At 38.0% G+C, this 22,501-nt stretch overlaps 1 protein-coding gene across 1 annotated transcript; it reads right to left on the bottom strand.

Annotated features, from left to right (window-relative positions):
• Nucleotides 1-21,152: 21,152 nt before the first annotated feature.
• LOC103485948 (uncharacterized) lies at nt 21,153-21,587 on the bottom strand. Its single transcript, XM_008443727.2, has one exon. It carries the CDS (start codon nt 21,585-21,587, stop codon nt 21,153-21,155), a length of 435 nt encoding a protein of 144 aa, XP_008441949.2.
• Between the last annotated feature and the right edge of the window lie 914 nt (nt 21,588-22,501).

Below are 22,501 nucleotides of genomic sequence, written 5' to 3'. Positions count from 1 at the left end.
GTTTGTATTGACTATAGGAAAAAGTGTTTCTCAAAAGACTCGTTTTTATTTAAATACTTTTTATTTTAAAAAAATTATGTTACTTAGGTCACGAATAATTGAAATAGTCAGTTGTATACAATCAATGAAAAAGTGACTATTTCATGGTTTTAGTTTTATGTTAATTCTTTACATGGAATGTCTCCACATGAACAATTTAGGATCACATCATTCGTACTAACTGCAAAGTGAGCTGTATCTATAGTATCGTTAAAATAAGGTGGCCAACCGTATTCATATACTATTGACTGTTTGGGTTATGTACTCGAACTTGATCCACGCTTAAGTCTCTACCTAAAGTTCAAGTCTACAGTAGATAATCTCGGGATTTTTAGTTTATTGGATTCAAGATTATAGTATTCAATTTAAGTCTTCTGTAACTACTTTATTGAATAGAATATAAAGAAAACTACAAACTACGAGTTTTGAGACATACATTCCAACACCGATTCCCTTACACATATGCCTTCTCTAAATCTAGCATTAATCCACACAAGTACGGCTATTAATCCAAAAATAAAGGAGAAAATTAACAATGGAAAGTCAGCCCTTGTTGAAGCTACGAATTTCCTTAACCAGATGCCTTCTTAAAATCTGCCTTTACTGCACAATAATTTGGTTGTCAATTCTAAAATCAAGGAACAACTTAAATTTGAAAAGTCAACATTTGTTGAATTAGCCTCTGATTTTGTGGAAAAGATCACACAACCCACATCATCCAGCAGCCCTACCCACTAACTCTTTCAATTCTACTTCCATCCCCACAAATTCACCCTCCTCTCTTTCTCCTAACCTTTTTTTTAAGGTTGTCACCTTCCCAGATGAGTCCACCAACTTAAAAGAAACCTCCAAGCATTTTACTTATTTACATAATCTAACCCATTTTGAATCTGATTTAGAAGCCTACCTCACTAACCCAACTTTTGATCTTGAGACTCAATCTTTTGGCATAGCTATTTTTGGGGATGACCCTTCTAAAGCTTATCTACCCCTTTCCATTCTTCCTTCTATCCCTAAGGACATAAACTAGCTAGTTTCTAGCTCACCAAGTCCTCACCCATCATCCTCAACAATCTCATTGATTATACCACCCTCCCCACCCAAATCCTTAAATCTTCAAGGATTGGCTACTATCCTTGCACATCATGGCCTTTACATTATTGTTGTTCCTTCGCTACCCCCACCTAAAACCAAGAAAATGATATCCACTGCAAGCAAGCATGCTAAACTTCAAAGAGAATTACAAAATATTAAGTGTTTGACTCATTATGACAAATCGACAACTCTTGCCATTTTGGAGGGAGAAGATGGCGATCAATGAAAACTATCTCATGGAACGTTCGTAGACCTGATTCCTAGAAAAAATGGGCCTTAGTTAAATGTTTGCTTCAACAACATAACCCAGATTTTGTTCTTTTACATGAAACAAAGTTATTTGGCATTGATTCTCTTATGATTAAATCCATTTGAAGTTCCTCTTTTATTGGCTGGACAACTCTTGATGCAGTTGATTCCTCAGGGGGCATTCTTATCTGTTAGTAAATGGTCCCACCTACTTTATTTCATCACATGTAAATTGATTCATTATTGATTGATTGGTTATGGAGTTGTTAAAGAATCAGTTAAGATTTTCTTTCCAAGTATGGTCCCACAGGTGGTTATGATTTGTTCCTTATATATTGGTAAAATCATGTGTGAGATGGCGTGTGGTTTGAAGCAAGGAAGAAAAAGCATATAAGCTTTTGATGGTAAGTTTTTCGAGATTGAGTTCAATACATCATCCATAGTTCAGAGATTAAGGGGGAGATATTCTGTCCTTCTTATGAGTTATGATTGTTATGTTATCACATATTTAGTTCTGATGAAACAGTTCTAGGATAACATAGTGATAAATATGTAGAATGTTGTACTCCAATCATAGTTATGTATTCAACGACTATTGCATGCACAATATATAAAATATTCTATCCTGGACAAACAGCCCCCAAATATAGATGTCTAATCATTGAACTGGGTTAACAAATGTTTATGTGTTATTTTTTTCCTTTCTGTTATTTTAGTTTCATTGGTTGCGCACAACTGTGTTTACAGCTACTGTACATAACTAAGAACCGTTCATTTCTCAATTGGTATCAGAGCTTAGGATATCCTCGAAGTGGCATATGAAGGAACCTCAAAATTAAAAATGTCTCGTTTGCATATTCTAACTTCACGATCCGAAGCCCTTAAAATGTCAGAAGAAGAGACAATTGTTGAATTCAATGTCCGAGTATTGGACATTGCGAATGAATCTGATGTGTTAGGAGAAAAGATGTTTGATGCGAAATTTGTCATAAAAGTTTTGAGGTCTCTTCCACCCACATTCAACATAAAAGTTACTGCAATTGAAGAGGTAAATGACGTGTGAAAGATGAAGTTGGATGAACTATTTGGATCTTTATGAACATTCAAACTACATTTAGGAGAAGGTGAGAGCAAAAGGAAGACTTGCATTGCTCTAACCTCTATGAAAGAAGAAGTGATGGCAGAGCCCAAGGTATCTGCTAATGAAGAATCCTTGGCTAAATCAACTGTGTTACTGACAAAGCAGGTAGCCAAGCTTAAAAGTCAATTCCATAAGCATGTTGACAGTCAAAAGAGTAGTCACAACTTTAGTTTGGCGTACCATCCAAGATCTTCTAATTCAACCTCTTCATCCGGTTTGTTTAGAAGAAAAGATTACGAATGGGGTGAGAATGACTACGGGTCATCAAAGTTTGAAAGGAATAGTAAAGTGATTAGATGTCATGAATTTGAGGGGTTTGAACCCTTTCAAACTGAATGTCCAACCTATCTCAAACGAAAGAAGAAAAGCTTAATAGTGGTGCTTTCAGATGATGAAGACTCTTTAGAAAGTGATGAAGAAGAAGTTGGAAGAGCATTAATCAGTATCTCCATAACAACAAACAAAAGGGAAGTTGAAAGTGCGGATGATCAGGTGCTTGAATAGCAAGCATTAGCCCCAAAAGAACCACTAAATGAAATTGAACTGAAAAGAAAATGGGAAGAAGATCAAAACACAATTAAACGTCAGCACGACAGGATACAGTGACTCATGGAAGAAAACCTCAGTTTTCTATCTTCAATAGCTACCTTGAAAGCTAAATTGAAAGAAGCCAGAAATCATTTTGACGAGCTCTCCAAATCTGTAAAAATGCTAACAAATGAAACTCAGAGACTAGATGTCATGCTCAGTCAAGGAAAAAGATGCGATGAGAAAAGGGGATTTGATTTTTCAGAAAGGGGATCTGAATAGAAACAAGAGCAAAACTGTATTCGTGCGTGCACAATAATGAGGATCAAGCAAGCACTGACAAAGGGAAAAAAACCAAAGGTACCATTCCGCGATCAGGATTGATGATAGACGAAAAAAGTGGATCTGCTACTTTTGTGGAAAGATTGGTCATATACGTCCGTTTTACTATTTGTTGCAAGATCTCATACAACAATAAACACATTAGCAAATACAACAAACAGATGAAAAGGTGTAAGATAGAATGGAGACCTAAAGTCTCTAGAAAGCTGTAGGTAACCCTCACTTCTGTTCATAATCCTAACTCTACTGACTGGTACTTTGATAGTGGATGTTCAAGGCACATGACGGGGAACGCATCGTTCTTCTCTAAACTCAGATAGTGTAACATAGGATCAATTTGAACCTCAAGACTAATTGGTAAAGACATTATAGATTAACTAGGGTACCCTTATTTGCTTGACGTTCGCCTAGTAAAGGGACTGTCAGCCAATCTGATTAGCATACTATGTGATCAAGGGTACATCGTCAGTTTTAGCAAGGTAGATATAATGTAATTCTCAATGGAACAAGATTTTTGGATAATTGTTATCATTGGGACTCTAAAGTAAATATATGCAACCTGACGAAGACTAAGAAAGAAAATTTGTGCTACAAAAGACTAGGCACATTAGTGGAGCAACTATCTTTAAGATCATAAATGTTGATGTCATTCTGCGTCTACCAGCCTTGACCTTTGATGCTCAGGGATGTTGCTCTAACTATCCAATTGGGAAACAAATCAAGTCATTGCATAAATCTACAACTCATCATACTACATCACGCACTCTAGACTTTCTCCATATAGATCTAATAGGACCAATACAAACTGAAAGTCTGGGTGGCAAGCGGTATGCAACGGTATTTGTAGATGATTTTTCTCGTTACACTTGGATAAGGTTTATTCGTGATAAACTGAAACTTTCAAAGTCTGTTGGGCCTTATGCCTACAACTTCAATGAGAAAAGAACAGTGACATCGTACGTATACAAAGTTATCATGGTAGGGAGTTTGAAAATATAAACTTAATGAATTCTGTGAAATTGAAGGAATTTTTCATGAATTCTCAGCACTCTTGACTCCTCAACAAAATGGCGTGGTTGAACAAAAGAACAGAATGCTATAGGAAATGGCTCGTGGAATGATTCATGCTAAAGCCTTGCCAGTATACTTCTGGGCATAAGCCTTAAACACAGCCTATCACATACACAACCGAGTCACTCTTCGACTTGGGATGTCATGCACCACTTATGAGCTATGGAAAGGGAGAAAGCCAAATGTCAAGTACTTCCATATCTTTGGCAGCATTTGTGTTTATCTTAAGTGATAGTGATCAACATCGCAAGTGGGATTCAAAGTCTGACAGAGGAATATTTTTGGGCTACTCAACGAACAATAAAGCCTACAAAGTGTACAATCAGTGTACCAAGATGGTAATGGAATCAATCAATGTTATTGTTGATGATTACAGCCAAACAACTAAGAGTCGTTTAGATGAAGAAGATGGATTCTTCTAGGCAGACAAGTCTCAAGTTATCAGACTTACTGTATCTGAAGATTCCTCCTTAACTAAAGAAAATTCATTACGTTGACTCGCGATTATAGTGTATCGGTTCCAGCGACTGTCACTCCAGTTGGTCATCCTTGAGATCAGCTTAAGTGAATGTTCTATATCCGACTATCAACAGACACCAGCACATTCCTCTCAGAATGATCCTACAGATGTAAATAACTCTACTGAGTCTTCCATGCAGAACTTGATGTCCTCCACCCATGTAGCTAAAAATCATCCTCCCAATGCTATTATTGGGGATGCCAGAAGCGACATTACCACGCAAAAGAAGGAACAAAGTGACTATGCAAAAATGGTTGCAAATGTGTGTTTTACTTCCACCATGGAACCTACTACAGTCACTGATGCCCTCAAGGATGATCAATGGATCCTGGCCATGCAACAAAAACTTCTGCAATTTGAGAGAAATCAAGTCTAGAATCTTGTTCCTAAACCAGCTCATGTGAACATCATAGGGACTAAGTGGATCTTAAAAAATAAAACTAATGAACAAGGACGAGTGACTCGCAACAACACTCGGTTAGTCGCTCAGGGATATGTTCAAATTGAAGGCCTTGATTTTGGCTAGACACTTACACCCATTGCTAGACTTGAAGCCATACGACGACTCTTGAGTTTTGCTTGTTTTAGAAGATTTAAAATCTTTCAGATGGATGTAAAAAGTGCTTTTCTGAAAGGGTATTTGTTAGAAAAAGTCTATGTTACACAACCCAAATGTTTCATTGATCTTGTTCACCGTGACCATGTATATAAACTATGAAAGGCTTTGTACGGTCTCAAACAAGCTCCCACGGCTTGGTACAAGAGGCTCTCTACCTATCTATCACAACAAGGATACAGTATAGATGGTATATATCAAACTATGTTTATCTATTGACAAGGCTCAGAGTTTCTGATCGTTCAAATCTATGTTGATAACAATATCTTCGATGGCATGTCCTCTGCATATGTTGAAAACTTTGTTAATCTAATGAAGACAAAATTTGAAAATAGTACAGTCGGAGAACTTGCATTTTTTTGGGTTTTCAAATACGTTAAAGGGGCAACAGGTATCTTCTCTTCTCAAGAGAAATATGCTCGAAATTTGATCTCTAAATTTGAAGTGGACAAGGCCAAGGCAAAACACTCACCAACAACTGCTCATCTTAAAATGTCGAAGGATACTTCTGGAGAAAAGTTGATCCAAGTTTGTATCGAAGCATTATAGGCAATCTACTCTATCTAATGGTCAGTAGGCCAAACATTGCTTTTGTTGTAGGGGTATGTGTTCGTTATCAAGTGGATCCACGAACATTACATCTTCATAGTGCCAAGCCCATCTTAAAATATATAACTGGTACTTTTGATTATGGTCTCTGGTATACCTTTGATACAATTGTTGTTCTTGTAAAGTACCGTGATGCAGACTCGGCAGAGTGCTCTGATGATCGTAAGAGTACTTCTGGAGGCTATTTTTTCTTGGCAACAACTTAATCGCATGGTTCAATAAGAAACAAAATAGTGTGTCTTTGTCTACTGCAGAGGCTAAGTATATTGCTATTGGTAGCAACTACCTGTAACTTCTCTGGATGAAACAAATGTTGAAAGAGTATGGTATATCTCAATCCTCCATGGTTCTCTATTGTGACAACATGAGTGCCATAAACATCTCTAAAAATCCAGTTCAACACAGCCATACCAACCACATCAATATTCGTCATCATTTCTTTCGAGACCTAGTTAAAGATAAGGTTATTTATCTAGAACATGTTCGAAGTTCTTTACAATTAACTGATATATTTACGAAACCATTAGAAGCTTCGATCTTCGAGGGTTTAAGGGCTGGAATAGGTGTTTGTTAATGCCTAGAATAACAATTAATGGGTTGGTCGTATGATGCTTCAAGCGGCATGTCTTATGTTATTAGGCCCAATTGTCGTGATCCAAGCCCAATATAGTTACCTATCACTCAAATAATAAATTTGAATCTAGTTGGTTTTCGTATCGTCAGTCGTGAAACTCTTCGTATCCCGCAATCATCTTTGGTTAGTTGGCATCTCTTACTATTGTTTCATCTTCCATTGTTGCACAAGTATAATCACTCGAGTCTGTACACACAATGGTGGCCATTTGCTTCAAGTTCTATCAGTCGACTTCTTCTCCGCCTATTCGTCATTCTTTCGTGTCTATTGAATCATCTCTCATGGCTCTATCTCCTCCCAAAAATGCATCTTCTATAAGGGCAAACGATACAAGAGTATTCTGCTGGGTCGACCATTCAAGAGAGTTCATCGTTCTGATGCAACTAACGAATCAAATCTCAACATTCCCTCAGCTAGTCATGTTTAGAGTTCACATGCAGGTACTTCCTTTAGTTGTGCACCTCTCGTCACCATCAAAATTGAGGAACCCAATGTCTCTCCTCCTAGATTCACCCAGCCATCTGCTTTCTCGTCCATTTCAGGATCTAAGATTTTCATTAAAACGGTCATTCTGGATTCAAATTCTGATTCCTCGGATGGTGATGACTCTGTTGTTCTCTTGAAATTACTCAGTCGGTTTAAGATAGGGGATTGGTCTGGTCAATCATCCACTCCAGCCCCGACTGCCCAGGGTACAAGTTCACCGACTCGTGCAGCTTCTCCTCTAAATGTCACTCATCACACTACAGATAGTGGTAAGCCTCCTATTCCTTAAGCTTCCTTTCCTCTTATTCCATCGTCTCCTTAATCTTCAGAAGATTCATTTAAAACTGATGAGGTTGAGTCGAGTGAGGATATTGATGATGACTACATTCCCGCTCCTAAAGAAACACATGTTCCAGAAGAAACCCATGTTCCAAACATTACCCTTACTCTATCTCCTGCCAATAAAACGCTAGAGCCTCTTTCGATTGAGGTTCTCAGAGACCTGACCACTTCTATTTTGCCTCCAGGTTATGTCGGCTCTTCATCCCAGAGACCTAAAAAACCTTTGTCCAAGGGCAGTGGGTGTGACCACCAAGGTCAGCCGTAAAAAGATACCTCTTAATGTGCCCTCGGTGTCGCCCTTTCATTATGAAGAGAGGGCTCACAAATGGAAGTATGTATTCAAACATCGAATTACAAATGAATCCAACATATCTAACCAGTATCAATCTTGTTCTACCATTATTGAATTGATTCGTAATGTTGGGTTGATTAGAACCATCTTCGAGGTTGGTCCATTGTACCCACGATTGATCCAGGAATTGGTTGTGAACCTGCCCTCCGACTTCAATGATTTGAGTGTAGATGAATTTCACAAGGTACATATCAAGGGTATGTGCTTTACTATTTCGTCGAAGTTTTTCAATCAGTTTTTGGGGATCACTCTGCCTGTTGATTACTTAGTTTCCTTTCCTACTCTCGAGCATCTGGCTGAAGAACTTACTGATGGAACGATGCCTATATGGCCAGTGGGTGGACAACTTTCTGTTGCATCGTTGACCATCAAATATGTCATCTTGCACAAGATAGGTATCTCCAATTGGGTCCCTTCAACTCATGCTTCTACAACTTCTACTTCTCTGGGTAATATTATCTATATTTTTGGAACTGGGATGAAGGTAAATGTAGGGGAATTTGTCTTCAATCGTCTGTTACACCATGTAGATACGTTTGTTATTCACATTTCCATCTGCTTTCCAAGGCTCCTGAGTAGCTCTCTTCTATCTCAACACCCAACCATTCTGACCCCCATTCATGTTGTTGGTACTACACCTAGAGTTATCTCCCTGAGCATGTGATTATTTCAAGGCTTTCATATACCTAATGTTATAATTGACTTTAATACAACGTCTGAAGGTTATAGGGTTCATCTGCTGCCAGCTCTATTGTAGACCAATCTCTTGTGGTGCTCGTGGCCTTGGTAAATCGCCTTGTAGGCACTAGTTGTTGAGTCCTGCTCTCTGACTCACCAAATTAATGAACTCTCTAATCGGTGTACGGTGTTAGAGAATGTTCTGCATGATCTTTGTCAGGTGGCTTTGGAGTCTACTACTTCATCTTCTGATCCTCAGGCTTAGCTTTATTTTTGCAACAAGCAAGGAGGAGTTGTTTTTGTTTTTTGATCTGGACTTCTATTGTTGGGGTGTTAGTCTTTTATTAATTATCTTTGTTTTTGTTTTTTGGTTTTCAGTTGCTTTCATGATTTGTTGGTAGATGGTTCGGTTTTGTTTACCTCTGTGTTTATTGCAATGAAGCCAACGTTTTGATAGCTACATGGGCTGTGTGTTTTGATGTGATAATTCTTGCTGTCATGATCTCTGCTGGTGGCTTTTTGAGTGTTGTGTTTTTGGCAGCATAGTTGTCTGGTTTTTCTACTTATATCTTTAATGAGTTATCTGTAGAAATAAAAATAGGTAGCCTCAAGGGGGAGTTTGTTAGTAAATGGTCCCACCTACTTTATTTCATCACGTTCAAATTAATTCATTATTGATTGATTGGTTATGGAGTTGTTAAAGAATCAATTAAGATTTTCTTTTCAAGTATGGTCCCTCAAGTGGTTGTGATTTGTTCCTTATCTATTGGTTAAATCATGTGTAAGATGGCGTGTGGTTTGAAGCAAGGAAGAAAAAGCATATAAGCTTATGACGGTAAGTTTTTCTTAAGCAGTTCTTTATGGAAAATAATAAGAAAACCGATAGAAGAAACACCAATTTATTTGGGCTTGAGTTGAATACATCATCCATAGTTCTGAGATTAAGGGAGAGATATTATGTTCTTCTTATGAGTTATGATTATTATGTTATCACATATTTAGTTCTCATGAATCAGTTCTAAGATAGCATAGTGATAAATGTGTAGAGTGTTGTACCTCCAGTCGTAACTATGTATTCAACGATTATTACATGCGCAATATATAAAATCTTTTATCATGGGCAAACAACCTCTAGATGTAGATGTGTAATCATTGAACTGGGTTAACAAATGTTTATGTGTTATTTGTTTTCCTTCATGTTACTTTAGTTTCATTGATTGCGCACAACTATGTTTACAACTACTGTACGTAACTAAGAATCGTTCATTTCTCATTATCCTTTGGCAGGCTCCGAACTATACAAGAGGTTTTTTAGGTAGCTATACTATTTCTATTAATGTCATCCTAGCTGATGGTTTATCTTTATGGGTTTCTATGTTGCATAGGCCCTCTATTCATGGTTATCATGTTGATTATTGACAAGAACTTTATAATTTAGTTGATGTAAGAGGCGACTCTTGAATTATTATTTATGATTTTAATGTAACTCATTGGTCTCGAGAGAAATTCCATGATCACTCTATCTTTCCGAGTATGTGTACTTTCAACCAATGGATTAATGATTATCACTTGCGGGATATTTCTGTGAGCAATGGAACTTTTACCTGGTCTAGTGGTGGACAATCTCAGTATTCTTCCCTTCTTGATAGATTCCTTATTACTAAGGTTGTGATTGACAAGTTAGGCTCTTCAAATTATCAACGATTAACCATTTTACCTCTGATCACTACCCTTTGGCTCTCACTTCTAGAAACATCTAATGGGGACCTTGTCCTTTTGGCCTTGAAAACTCATGGCTGCAAGTCAAAAGTTTTCGCCAATTGGTGGAATCTTGGTGGTCTACTATACATGTGAATGGCCAACCAAGACATAATTTAACGATGAAGCTAAATCAACTTAAGTTTTTTCTTCGTTCTTGGCAAAAAAATCAGCATCCAATATCTTATTGATTGTCCAATTTATCTAATCTATGCAATATGAATAATTTGATGGATCTTGGACCACTCTCGAATGAACAACTTTCTACTCAACATGAGATTAGAGAACGAATTGAGAACTAAACTGTTTGTGAACGTATGCATTGCCGTTAATGTTGCAAGTTTAAATGGTTAACTGAAGGAGATGAAAACACAATACGATTTTTCCATCGTATTGTGGTTGCCAGCAAGCGCAAGAGTTCTATTTCTAAAATCCTCTTTCAAAGTAGTCACGATCTTTTAAATATTGATGGTGTTGAATATAAATTTTGTGATTTCTACTCTAATTTATACATTAAAGTGACTGACATTTTATCCCTACTCATGATAATTATGGAGCCCTATTACTACTGAATAATCTGCAAACCTTGAATGCCCTTTCATTAAAGATAAAGTTAATTACCGTGTTGTTTCCTCTTTAGGTGTTAGTAAGTCCTTTGGTTCTGACGACTTCATTGTTCAATTTTTTAGGCTTTTTTGGTCTACATTAAAGATTGACATTATGAGAATGCTTATCGATATCCATTTGTCTGGTACTATGAATGTCTCTCTAAACAAGACTTTTATTTGTTTTATCCCTAAGAAATTTGATGCAAAGTGTGTTTCGGATATCATCTCATTAGTCTTATATGATGTGCGCACAAAATCATTGCCTGTGATTTATTTGATCGCTTTAAAAGGGTTCTCCCTAACACTATTGCTCCTAACCAACTCGCTTTTGTTGAAAATAGAATTTAGATGCCTCTATATGATTAATGAATTGATTAATGATTGGTCTAGAAACGAGAAGGATGATGTGGTTCTTAAATTTGATTTGGAAAAAGCCTTTGATACGATGAATTGAGGTTTTCTAGATGTCATTCTTTATATAAAAGGTTTTAATAATATTTGGCGATCTTGGATTCGTGGTTGCATCTTTAATGTTAATTTTTCGATCGTTATTAATGGTCGCTTTAAGTGTAAGATTATCCCTTCTGTAAGTATTCGTGGTTGTTCGTGCTTTGATCATCGATGACCAGTCCACTAATGTGGAGACAGAAACATCCGTCAGTTATAGCCTCGAAGATGGTATCATACTGATCGACATACCATTAGAGGGTGAGGATGTGCCACCACCATATTTACAACTCATGCTAGAGTCGAAGGATGAGGCAAATGGTTCAAACAATTTGCATTCCTTTATATGGTGATTTTAGTAATAATAAAACTAACTAACAAACTGAATTACGAATTGAGCAGCTCATCAAGTTTGATGTGGAGGTCATCTTGCCTTCTATTTTTCTGGATGTCGTACCTAAGGAAAGGATGACAAGGAAGAAAGGTATACCTGAAAATTTCGGCCCCCAATTATCAAACAAGGATAAAGGGCTAAGAAAAGAAAGGGGGAATTTGGCCCCTACAATCCCGTCTGTAAGATCCCTATGAAGTTCGATAAACAATTCTCGACATACCTCTCTGACCCTCAGAGAGACATGTAGTTATGGAAGACAGTTAGATCCTGATAAATTTTAGAAATACAAGTTATTATTGGCCTTGTAGGTAAAACAATGGAGTTAGAATGCGAGATAAAAGACCAAAACACATAGCTTTTGTTGCAAATTTATAAATATAAGAGTGATTCTTAATAAGTCACAATGCCTGATTAACTATGCTTTTAAGTGTTTTTAAACGTAGGATGATGAAAAGAAGAAATGAAGCAAATCATAAAAGAATGCGTTCAAAGACCTAGCAATGAGTAACTACCTCACGCTCCAAATCGTGAGGCATTCAGACAACAATTTTGGTGATTTGCTAAAACACAAAAGTGGTAGTTAGAGTTAATGTGACGTGAAACGACTGCTTTCTTTCCTAACAATTATAGAGGATAAGGACAAGTTGTGTAGCAGAGGATGGGTATTTTGCCCAAATATGCCTATAAATATCTTCAACTTCGCCATGTAAAGCTCTCTCCCCAGGGGTTGGTAGAAGGAAAGTTTTATAACTCTTCCCCAATTCATAGAAGTTTTCCTACCTTCACATCTTCTCCGATCAACTTCTGGGTGAGAGCTTAAAGAGAGATTAGAGAAAGAAGCTCACAAACCATTCTCCTAACTTGTAAAAGAGCCAAGGAACCCACAACAATGCATTCTGCAGCTTGATACCCTTCTTTATATTCCATTTTGGGAAACTTTCCTCAATATAATAAACTACTAAAATATTTACGGCCCGTGTAACAAAGCCCATAATTTTATTCATTTTTTAAATATTCCAGATTTTCCTTTCCATCATTTTCTCCTCCCTACGATTTTTTATCGTCTTCTTCCTTTGTATGCGATTTCTTCCATCTTTCATTTTTTTTAGATTTGGGTAACCAAATCTATTTCTTTTTATTCCTGTTTCTTCTTTTTGTTTTTCTTTTTTTTCATTCACTGCATGCATTGTATCGTCTTTCTTCTTTTCTTTTTTAAACAGATGGTGTATAAAGAATCTTGAAAAAATTGGTTAGGCATTTAAATTAGAGTAACCAAAATTAAAAAATCGTGTATAAAGAATATTGAAAAAAATCATTTATACCAAATTTAAAAAAAAAATCGTTTAGATTTAGGGTAGCCAAATCTAAACAATCGTATACCAAATTTTGAAAAAAAAATAGATTTGGAACCCCAAATCTAAACGACCAAATCCAAACGATCGTATACCAAATTTTGAAATTTTTTTTAGATTTGGTCCCAAATCTAAAAGATCGTGTAGCCAAATCTAAACGATCGTATACCAAAATTTGAAAAAAAATGGTTTAGATTTAGGGTAGCCAAATCTAAACGATCGTGTAAACAAATTTAAAGGTGTACCCAATTAGTTAAACAATCGTGTACCAAATCGCGTTACCAAATATATTACGCATATTGTTGATGCGACATTTTTTGTATTTTACACGGTGGACCTCTACGCTTTTTCCATTTTCGGAATTGTTCTATACAATGTAAATACTTTGCCGCTTTTTTATATTTTTGAAAAGACCCCTTCCATTTTTGTATCGTTCTAATGTATTGTTTGAATGTTATTATTACCACGGCCGAGAGGCCTACATTAATCAATGCAATGTATGTTTATTATCACTGTCATTCTCTTATCTCTATACTGTGCATATTTTTGAAGTGTTATAATTAGTTTAAGTATGTGTTATGTACTTGATAAAAGTTCTTTAGTTATAAGGCTCATTGTGTTTAAAATGAGCTTAATACTAATGTCTGATTCTCTTCAAAAGAAGGAATTAAAACACTAGTCATCAACTACTCGAGAGAATAAGTAGCAAAGATCTCGTTAAACATGTGTAGAAAAGAGTTTGGAAATAAACTTAGTTCTAGCGTTTTGTCTCCATCATTTGTGTCTCGAAAGGAGAATAAGTGTAGCGTTTAGGCATCGAGATGTTACTCACCTTAATTAGAGAGGAAATGTGTGATGCTTATAAGTCAGGAAACCTAGAGATATGTCACGTAAAACATCTCCATCATTTGTGCCCCGAAAGGAAAATAATTGTGGTGTTTAGGCGTCGAGAGGTTAAATGATCTATATCGCATGAAGACATCTCGCATGGCTTAAATCACCTATAAAGCGCAGTCTTTCCTACACCTTTCTTTAATGCAAGTTAGTTCATATTCCATAATCATTTTATTCCATTCCAACTTTTGCATAACCCTTTAATGTAAACAATAGGATTAGCATACATTTACATTTATATTGTATAGGTTTATATCGCTTGAAATTGGAAGTAGGTGTTATAACTAAGATTGATAAGAAATTCCCTGTATTCGATCTTGGCTTACCTAGGAAACCTCTCGTTTTGCTTACACTTTGGCAAGCGAGAGGAAAATTTGTACTCAACATAGACTTAGAAGAAGTAGCAACGCTTAGGTAGGATATGTACCTTTTATAGCATGATCCTCGCCTAGAGGCATAGTTAGCACCTTCTATCGCATAACCAAGTCTCCTCACATAGCCTAGTCATAGATATAGAACCTTAAATGAGAAATAAACGAAATTATTATTGAACTGATGCAAGGCGTGATGACCAAATCGCTTAGCCCATCTCGCATTCGATCTACAAAGAGAAGAACATAAAAATAATCTAGCAGATCGAGGGCATTTCCACGATTCTTGAAACTCCTAACCTCGTACACATTCACAAACGAAGATGTATGTACTTCAATTTTGGTACGCTTTCCATTATGTATGTCATCACCGGACATTAATTAGTTGCTTCTCACCATTTGCAGACGATCGACACATTGTTCCTGTTCACCCAAAAGAAGTTACAGGTCAATGTCGATCCCTCGAACGTGAAGAAACGATTCACTACAGCTGATCGAGTCATCGCGGTATGTTTAAACAACTTCCAATTCAATTGTTATTCTCAACTTGTTAGTACTGTGTGTTATGGTTTACCCTACATTGTAGAATTTCTTAACGCATAGCCCAGATCTGTATGAGGAGATTTAGAGGGGCACTCGTACGCTTGATGTTGAGTACGTCTAGGTTAGAGATGGTTCCATATTAAAACACGTGATAGGAAAGTTGTCGAATTATGACAAGGCATAGATGGACGTCGACTTCATATACATGTCTTACAACATCGAGGGATGCCACTGGGTTTTGATTGTGCTTAACATGGTCTTGGGACGAATCAATGTTTGGGATTCGTTTATTAATTTTACATTCGGAAGCAAATCTTGATAAAGAACTCAACAACATGAGGTGAGTTGGCTCGGCTTTGTTGCACCACGATGGCGTGTTCACGGTGAAGCTCAATTTACCTCCGACACCATGGTCAATATATCGTGTATGAGATATACCCCAACAAACAATGACAGGTGATTGTGAGATTCATTGTTGTAAATTTTTTGAATATGATATAACCCGCTCCTCCTTCCTAACCCTAAACTCAGAAAACATCCACCTATTTCTTTGACAACTAACAATACAATTATGGGTAAATAAAGCCTTCGTGTAATTAAAAATATAATTAATTGATTTTTTATTTTTGTCTATCTTTGTGGTGTGCTTAGAGAAATTGTAATGAGATTCGCAGAAAAAAAAATATATTGAAATCATGTGAGTTAGATGATTTAGAAATTGAAGTCATTTAGGTTAAATGATTTACGTATTGTTAGTCGAATATTGTCTCAATCTTTGTGATATGCTTAAAGAACTTCTAATGAGATTGTCAAAAATAATTTATATATTGAAATCATGTAACTTAAATGATTTAGATATTAAGGTTAACTATTCTTAGGCCAAATTTGACATGAGAGTCCTTAAGTTGAGAAACATAAGCATTTAGATTAACTGTTCCCAGAACATCGTAGCCTCAAGATGCATCGAGCTAAAAAACATAAGCACTTATGTCAATGATCTCGAGCCAAAGTTGTCCTGAGATGGTCTCGAACTAAAAACAGACACATTAGGTGAAATGATCTCAAGACAAGGTTGCCTTAAGAGCCCCGAGTTTAATATGTCAATGATCTTGGGCCACAAATGCCTCGAGATGTCCCTGAGTTGAAAAAGAGAAGCATTATGTTAAAAATCTCGGGCCACAGTTGTCTCGAGATATTCTTGAGTTGAAAAACAGAATTATTAATTTTTAAATCTCGAGCCAAATCCTCTTTAAGTTGCACCGAGACACCCAATATAATTTTCTTTATCAATCATGTATAGGTCCCAATTTATTTTCCTTATTGTAGATGTATAGACCCCCAATTTAATTTTCTTAATTTAATTTCTTTATTGTTTATGTACAAATGTAAAGCATATTGAATAATAGCTTCGTTGCATTCTCGTGTATGAGAATGAATTGAAAAGGAAATGAGGTTTTGATGAATTCTCGTGTGTGAAAAAGAAATACATAAGTTGTAACGACCCAACTTTCCGGACTAAGCTGAGGTCACTACTCAGTACTAAGACTCGACCACACAAAACAAAATTCATAACGGACCGGTTACGATTTCTTAAAATGTTAGAAATATTTCAAAAACAGTATCGGGCCCTATTTTAAATCACAGTCACAAAAGTTTCAAATAAAAACTCAGGTCATCAACTCAAAATCACAAAACCAAATATTCTAACAAAATACATCAGCGGAAGCAATAAGAAAAATCAGACGCGTCCATATGGCCTTCACGCATCCTTCCTGCCTCTCGTCGTTTGGCATCTCTCAAACTAGCAGAGAAGAATTTCGCATAGAAACTCTCCTTGAACTGTTGCCACGTGATCTGACTCACATCACCACCTAGCATTCTCTCTGTAGTCTCCCACCATGCAGTACCTCTGTCAGTCAACATGAAAACAGCACACTGAACTTTCTGATCCTCAGGGCACTTCATGTATCAGAATATGGTCTCCAAAGACGATAACCACAGCTGAGCCCTGGTGGGGTCCTCCAAAGACCCATCGAATGTCGTGGGATTATACTTCCTGAAATCCCTCAGGTGCTTAGCCTCTGCTGACAACTGATCCGGCACAACCTGGGGCGCAACTGGTATTGGAGCCGGAGCTGGAGCAGGAGCTGGTGCTGGAGCTGGCGGGGCAGGCTGCTGCTGCTCCCGCATCTGCATAATCAAATCCCTAAACCTCTGCTCCATGGCAGCTAGATCCGCATGAGTAACTGGCGCAGCCGGGTCAGTGGCTTGGGCTACAGGCTGCACCTCAGGTTGAACACGTCCTGCTCCCCTTCCTCGACCTCCTCGGCCACCCCTACGTGCACCTCTCCTTGGCGGCATTTCCCTAACAACCACCAATGATCCCTTTAGTCATAAATGGTAATTAACTTCGCAGTTTAACTTAGGTAAGGTAATGCATATAGAGTTATACATATAATTTCATGAGAGCGTACCCGACGAGTGGCAAGGATCGTTTTAGCCATAAGGACACAAAACACAGACTTACATTATAAGTCAGTCTACAGAACCTAAAACTTAGGCTCTGATACCAACTGTAACGACCCAACTTTCCGGACTAAGCTGAGGTCACTACTCAGTACTAAGACTCGACCACACAAAACAAAATTCATAACGGACCGGTTACGATTTCTTAAAACGTTAGAAATATTTCAAAAACAGTATCGGGCCCTATTTTAAATCACAGTCACAAAAGTTTCAAATAAAAACTCAGGTCATCAACTCAAAATCACAAAACCAAATATTCTAACAAAATACATCAGCGGAAGCAATAAGAAAAATCAGACGCGTCCATATGGCCTTCACGCATCCTTCCTGCCTCTCGTCGGTCTGCCCCTAGCTGTGCCCTTACCTGAAAAGTTTAAGAAGAGAAAAGGGTGAGTATAAACATATCCAGTAAGAGACCCACTATTGGGCCCGTTAGGGAACAACAGTTAACTTCCTATTCAGGGGTACCCTACATAACAGTCTAGTGGTTCCGTAGAACGCACATATCAGTCTCGTGATCCCGAAGGATACACCTATTAGTCTAGTGATCCCGAAGGATGCACGTATCAGTCTAGTGCTCCCGAAGGATGCACATATCAGTCTAGTGCTCCCGAAGGATGCACATATCAGTCTAGTGCTCCCAAAGGATGCACATATCAGTCTAGTGCTCCCGGAGGATGCACATATCAGTCTAGTGCTCCCGCAGGATACACATATCCATAAGGTACACTACCCCATAGATAAAGCTAACCGTTACCCCTCAGTCCATACTAAACCGTCTACCACAGTCATACCCCATCAACACTCATATTACAATTTCGCCATAGGCTTCGCCAGTCAGATAGTATCGGTTTAAACAACTACACCCTCAGTTGCTATACGCGTTTCCAACTCGCACACAATTATGGTAACCCCTAGACCCAATCAACTAATCAATCAAAAATCGGACTCACTGTCCTTCCCCGTCCAAACTCCATGATCATTGTCCAGACCAATGACTACCACGTACCTAACCAAAACTTCAAGGTCCATCGACATACAATTCCAATTTACAACGTAGCCCAATAACATAACCACACTATACCGAACATCCAGCATCGGGGTCTACTAGCAAGTAACTCCTTATACCCGATAGCACACAAGCTACAACTAGCAGTCCCGTTACCTTTACATCAGACACGAGTATAATAACAATGCTTAAAAGTCAAACACACATATATTTATTCGGTACAGTTACTAACGTGTAATCCTCTATGGACTACTACGTTTCCAGCCTCGCTCCGAGGTCCAGTAGTAGGAAAACCCTTACCTGAAACTTGGTTATGCCCCTCGATCGAGTCCACGCTCAACGGATCCACCTAAACGAAAACACAAAGGTTTTAATTGATGATACTAGTAGAAGTCATTTTAAATGGTCCTAAGCAACATCCGTTGACTTACCCAAGGAAAGGAAAGCTATCTCCAAACAAGCCTGCCGCGGAACCCGAGAACTTAAACGTCAACTCCTTAATACCTTCAAGGGAGAAAAGGTGGGACCAAATCTTATTCCAATATTCAAATTCGAATCGGACGTAGCAACATTAGGAAATTCATCAAAATAATCCTTACCGAAGACTCATCGTGACCCGAAGTGGAGGGAGGAAAATATGGCTTAGGTGGCTCGGCTCGGCTTGGCTCACCCTCGGCTCGGCCTTGGCTCACGGCTCGGCTCACGGCTCGGCTCGGCTCGGCTTGGCTTGGCTTGCAGCTCGGCTCGCGGCTCGGCTCAACTCAGCTTATGACTTGGCTCGGCTCGGCTTGTGACTCACGGCTCGGCTCGCGGCTCGGCTCGCGGCTCGGCTCAACTCGGCTTGTGGCTCGCGGCTTGGCTCACGGCTCGGCTCGCGGCTTGTGACTCGCGGCTCGGCTCAACTCGGCTTATGGCTCGGCTTGTGGCTCGGCTTGTGGCTCGCGGCTCGGCTCACGGCTTGTGGCTCTCGGCTCGGTTCGGTTCAGCTATTGCACGCATCGGCTCGATCGGCTCGGCTTGCTTGATTTGGCTCGACTCGATCGTTTACAGTCGGCGCACACGCGACGGCTGTTTTCCCTCTATTTCACTCGACGACGGCCGGAAGGGGGAAGCACGACGAAAATGGAAGGGCAGCTTGTTCAAGTGCACGAGATGAAGAGAGAGAGAGAGCATCGGAGATGACGGAGATGAAGGGAGAGAAAGCGTCGGACCGATCTGGGAGGACCCGTCGACAGCTAGCCGTGCACGGACAACATTGCGAGGCAACGACGACGAAGACGAAGGAGGCGGTGCTGGCGCTGTCGGAAAAGAAGGAGAAGATTGAAGAGAATGGTGGTGGCGTCGGATGGAGAAGAGAATGAAGAAGAAGGAGAAGACCGTCGGGGAAAGGAAGAAGAAGAACTGGGGGGGGCGGCGCAAGGAAGAGAAAACGAAAATGGATGAAAGGGGGGTGCCGCGCGCGCCTTAGGGTTTTTTTTTTAAATATTATTATATATATATATATATATATATATATTAACTTATAATAATTATAAATAATAATAATAATAATAATAATAATAACTAATATTAATATTAAATTATATATAAAGATTAAAATAAATAATAATAATAATAATATAATTAATATTATATTATTATTATATAAATTTACAAATGTTAATTTAGGAATTTCAGAAATTACTCAAAAATTTAAAATTTCCGAAAAATTTACGCAAAACGATAAAAGTTTACCTCGAAAATTCGGGGTGTTACATAAGTCTTATATTAACTTCATTCATAAATTCAAAATATAACAAAATACAACAACAAAAATGTATTATTGCTCAACAAGTTTGACTATACATATCTTCCTAGTGTGACCTACAGTTTGCATCGAGAAAACCAGTGAATCTTCTTCTTTATTTCACTGCTTGACGGGATACGCATCGTTTGCCAACTAGGGGTGTAAACGGGTTGTGCATTGGGAGACATTCTCAACCCAACCCATATTTTTGGGTTGGTAAGGTTGCTAGCTCGAATAACCCGAATTACGTTTCCAACCCAACCCAACCCATAAAATATAATTTGGGTTAGTTGGGTTGTCGGATTGTATTATTATTGTTTTTCTTTCGTTTCTAAATTTTAATGTTTGTAAATGGAAATCATTAAACATAAATCAAATATGTTTTGCATTAAGTTAAGCCAAAAAAAATCTTTCAACTCATAAGATTGTTTAACTTTTATTAAATAAATAGATAATAATAAAATAAAATATATGTATATATATATATATATATACACACACATATATATATATATTATATTAATTCGAGTTGGGTTGGGTTGACCCAAATTTTTCATCCCTCCAACCCGAGATCCAACCTAATCCATATAATATGGGTTGGGTAGTTTGGGTTGTCGGGTTACTCGAATTATTCTTACATCCTTATTGCCAACGATCAACTTGACCAACTATTCGTGGTGGTAAGATGACTCTATTGACAAACTCTTGTGTAGTTTTCCATTCAAAGACATGACATAAGACAAATTCGGTATAATTGGCTAACTAGGATGTGACGTAGTAGGCACGAAAGCATAGCGTGTACAGCTCGATGTCCCACACCCTACAAGCAGCAAGTGCATGCGAACATGGAATTTCATAGTAACTAAACTTGCCGCACATGCGAGTTTTATCATGTAAATTGATGCAAGGATTTATATGATCGTCCACAATATCCAACTCATAGTGGTCTATTGGTCGTACTACGTACCTTTTGGACCTCAAATCAACCAACTTCAATAGGGACTCACTGTGATCAGATAATACAGTTTCTCGGTTCAATGCTATCTCCTTACGTTCGACAAACCATGCCTCGTGCGTAGATCTTATATGGTCCAAGAAAGCGGTCATCGACAGTGCCCGTGCATCCTTCAAAACTACGTTGATGTATTTTACAATATTTGTCGTCATCTGATCATATCCCATGCCCTTTAAGTACATGAGCACAGCTCGACAAACCCACTTTAATTTGATACTCTTTCATTTTCGAGTAGAGTGCAAACTTATTCCAATAATACTAAAATATGAACTCCCATCATGCTTTAGCAACAAACATAAAATTCACACAATGTTATCATTATTAAACTTCGTTGTAAGGTTCAAACTCAAATGATGGATGCAGTACGTGAAACTTATCAAAGAAGACTTGTGTAATGGATTTGGCGATACTCTTCTGTCGATCGAATACGAACACTAGCCCATTCACATTACCAATAGTTGTTCATAACCTTGTCATGAACCAGGTCCATGATTCATCCTTCTCTTTGTCACCCAACCAAAATGCGACCAGATACACTTGCTTATTAGTGTTAATTGACACCCACATTAGCATAATACCCTTATACTTCCCCTTGCAATGAGCTGTATAAACCACTAAAACTGGCCTTATACAATTTAAAAAAACCTTGGATGGATGCCCCAAGTGCCATATACACATACCTGAAATATCCGTCGGGATCCACCTCTAAATCATAATGAGTCCCTAGATTGGAATCTTCAATGCTTCTTCATACAAGCCAATAAAGCATCAAATTTTCTAGGGGACCCCCTTACCACTAAAATTACGACCTCTCAAGCCCTCTAAGACCTCTCATACGACAGATTGATGCCAAACACCTTTCGAAAATCTTGAATTATTTCTTTTGGCCTATAACCATGACTAACATCTTCGTACTTTGATTGATCCAATTTTGCTATAACCTAACTCTTAGCTTGTTTATGATCTTGTTTCCTCAGGACTTTTTGACACGTGTGCAGACTCTCATACTTGAAAACCTTAAACATATGAAGATCTAGTTTGATAGTCATTAGTTGCCACGAACAAGCAGAATCAGAGCACCTAAGGACATACAACT

The sequence above is a fragment of the Cucumis melo genome, chromosome 5 (assembly GCF_025177605.1).
Source record: "Cucumis melo cultivar AY chromosome 5, USDA_Cmelo_AY_1.0, whole genome shotgun sequence".
NCBI lineage: Eukaryota > Viridiplantae > Streptophyta > Magnoliopsida > Cucurbitales > Cucurbitaceae > Cucumis > Cucumis melo.
This window is presented reverse-complemented; position numbering and strand designations above follow the sequence as displayed.

Excerpts from the sequence above, each read along its gene's own strand:
- LOC103485948 (XM_008443727.2), bottom strand. The coding sequence starts at position 21,587 with ATGTACTTAAAGGGCATGGGATATGATCAGATGACGACAAATATTGTA.